This window comes from Dreissena polymorpha, chromosome 1, assembly GCF_020536995.1.
Source record: "Dreissena polymorpha isolate Duluth1 chromosome 1, UMN_Dpol_1.0, whole genome shotgun sequence".
In the NCBI taxonomy this organism is placed as follows: Eukaryota; Metazoa; Mollusca; class Bivalvia; order Myida; family Dreissenidae; genus Dreissena; species Dreissena polymorpha.
In genome coordinates this window covers 95,040,443-95,042,580 of record NC_068355.1, presented here as the reverse complement: position 1 = coordinate 95,042,580, position 2,138 = coordinate 95,040,443, and the positions used below count along the sequence as shown (strand labels likewise).

The window sequence follows — 2,138 nt, the reverse complement described above, 5'->3', positions numbered from 1 at the left end:
CACGACGTCCACTCGACCATCTTTCCAATTTCCACTCGATCATCTCGACCTATACGCGAGCCCTATACGATCTCAGCTTGACCAAGTGGACCTCAGCTGGATCGCCACCAGATCTTCACACGACCAGATCGTGATGGTCGTACTACAGTCGTACAGAGTCTGGAACGGTCGTGTATTGAAACTTTGAGGATAAAAACTTCAAACAGTGTTGTTCACTAATCTCTTTTAATCATCATGGAGATTGAACAATTACAGTTGTGGGCCAGATGGTTAGAGCTCCAGAGAGACAGGGCCATGGCTGTAATAGAGTAAGAGGAGGAGGAAGTCGCCCAGATGCGTAGGCGTAAGAGGCCACGACGCAGGAAAGTGTGGGTTAAGCAGTGGCTTACGCGACGGCCATTATATGGATACTATGAGCAATTACTACAGGAGGTCAACAGAGAAGACCCAAAAGGATACAAGAACTTTCTCAGAGTGGATGCCGATCTGTTTGGGGAGCTTCTTGATCGCGTATCTCCCAGGATTAAGAAACAAATCACCACCTATAGGTAAGTCCGTCTTATAACTAAAAACGTTCACTACGTATTTTTAATTGTGCCATCCTATGGCGCACTGAACTTACAAGTCTTTTTATGGAAAGATGGTCAAATATTCAATGTAAATGTTATAGCAGATATTTGTTACTAATAATTGCTAAAATCTCGATTTCAGGGAGCCTGGATTGAAGTTGGCCGTAACTCTTCATCATCTCGCAGCTGGGGCCTCGTATTCAGACTCGATGTACTCATTCCGAGTGTGTAAAAACACTATAAGCAAATTCGTTCCTGAAATTTTGGAAGCTTTAATACAAGAGTACTCAGGGGAAGTGCTACCAGCCATCGTCACAACTGAACAATGGCAGGAGATTGCCGATGACTTTCAAACCAATTGGAACTTCCCTCATGCCTGCGGGGCTCTTGATGGTAAACATGTGAGGATTAAGAATCCGAAGAACTCCGGTTCCCTGTTCTACAACTATAAAGGGTTCTTCTCAATAATACTGCTTGCACTCGTGGATTCAAACTACAAATTAATCTGGGTTAACGTGGGCGCTAATGACAGTGCATCCGACGCCCAGCTCTTTAATAACACTGAACTAAGAACTATGCTTGAAATAAACAGTCTTAATTTGCCGGACTCTTATCCACTTCCTTGCGATGACAAGAACACCCCATACTTTCTCATTGGAGACGACGCTTTCGCATTGAGAACATGGATGATGAAGCCATACTCCAGACGCAAATTGACCAACGAGGAGCGCATATTTACTTACAGGTAAGTCTTCATTTTGAATTTATGCTTGCAAAATAAAATGTGCATTTACCTTTTACCCACTGCTTGATATTGCCGTCTGCTGAAAATGTCGTCTGATTAATTTTAATTAGTTTCCATTGTGTCTAATGTTCTTATAATTTGGCGGATATAGTGTCTAACAATCAAACAGCTTAGAAACTGACCAGACGTCGAGTAACGTCTTGTCTCGTTCCAAGCTGTTTGTAAAGGGTAGTATGATCTCGTAACGCAGAAGAAAGGTTATATCAAAAGTGATTTTTCTAATAAGGTAGCATAATCCATTTCATTTTAGGCTGTCCAGGGCTAGAAGAGTAGTAGAGAATGCATTCGGTCTTCTCGCTATGAAGTTTCAGTGCCTTCTTGGCTGCTTGAACCAGACACCCGAAACCGTTGACTCAATTATCCTTGGATGTGTCATACTGCATAACCTAATCAGGATATGTTACCCTGCCATTGCGAGACTTGTCATAGATCAAGAAAAACGAGAACAACAACTTAGTACCTGGTGAATGGCGCCATGGAAGACAGTTGGCTGATGGTGATCGAAACCATGGAAGGAATGTTATGACATCCGCCTGGGTATGTCAGAGGGATTACCTTAAAGACTACTTAAACTCACCAGCTGGTTCAGTTGATTGGCAACAGAATATGATTTAATATGTTAGTGACCCTCTTTGGTGAGATAAATGACATGACAAGGACATGTTTAACGTACCAATATAATTAGATTATGCAGTTATTAAACGTTATGTGGTTTTGACACTGACTCCGGGAATGTAATAATTATATGTAAAATATTGTTATTT

General features: G+C 41.8%; 1 protein-coding gene across 1 annotated transcript; it reads left to right on the top strand.

Annotated features, from left to right (window-relative positions):
• The first annotated feature begins 333 nt into the window (after positions 1–333).
• LOC127838414 (uncharacterized) lies at positions 334–1,841 on the top strand. Its single transcript, XM_052366204.1, has 3 exons — positions 334–548; positions 712–1,314; positions 1,769–1,841. The coding sequence occupies exons 1-3, from the start codon at positions 334–336 to the stop codon at positions 1,839–1,841; spliced, it is 891 nt and encodes a 296-aa protein (XP_052222164.1).
• The last annotated feature ends 297 nt before the right edge of the window (positions 1,842–2,138 follow it).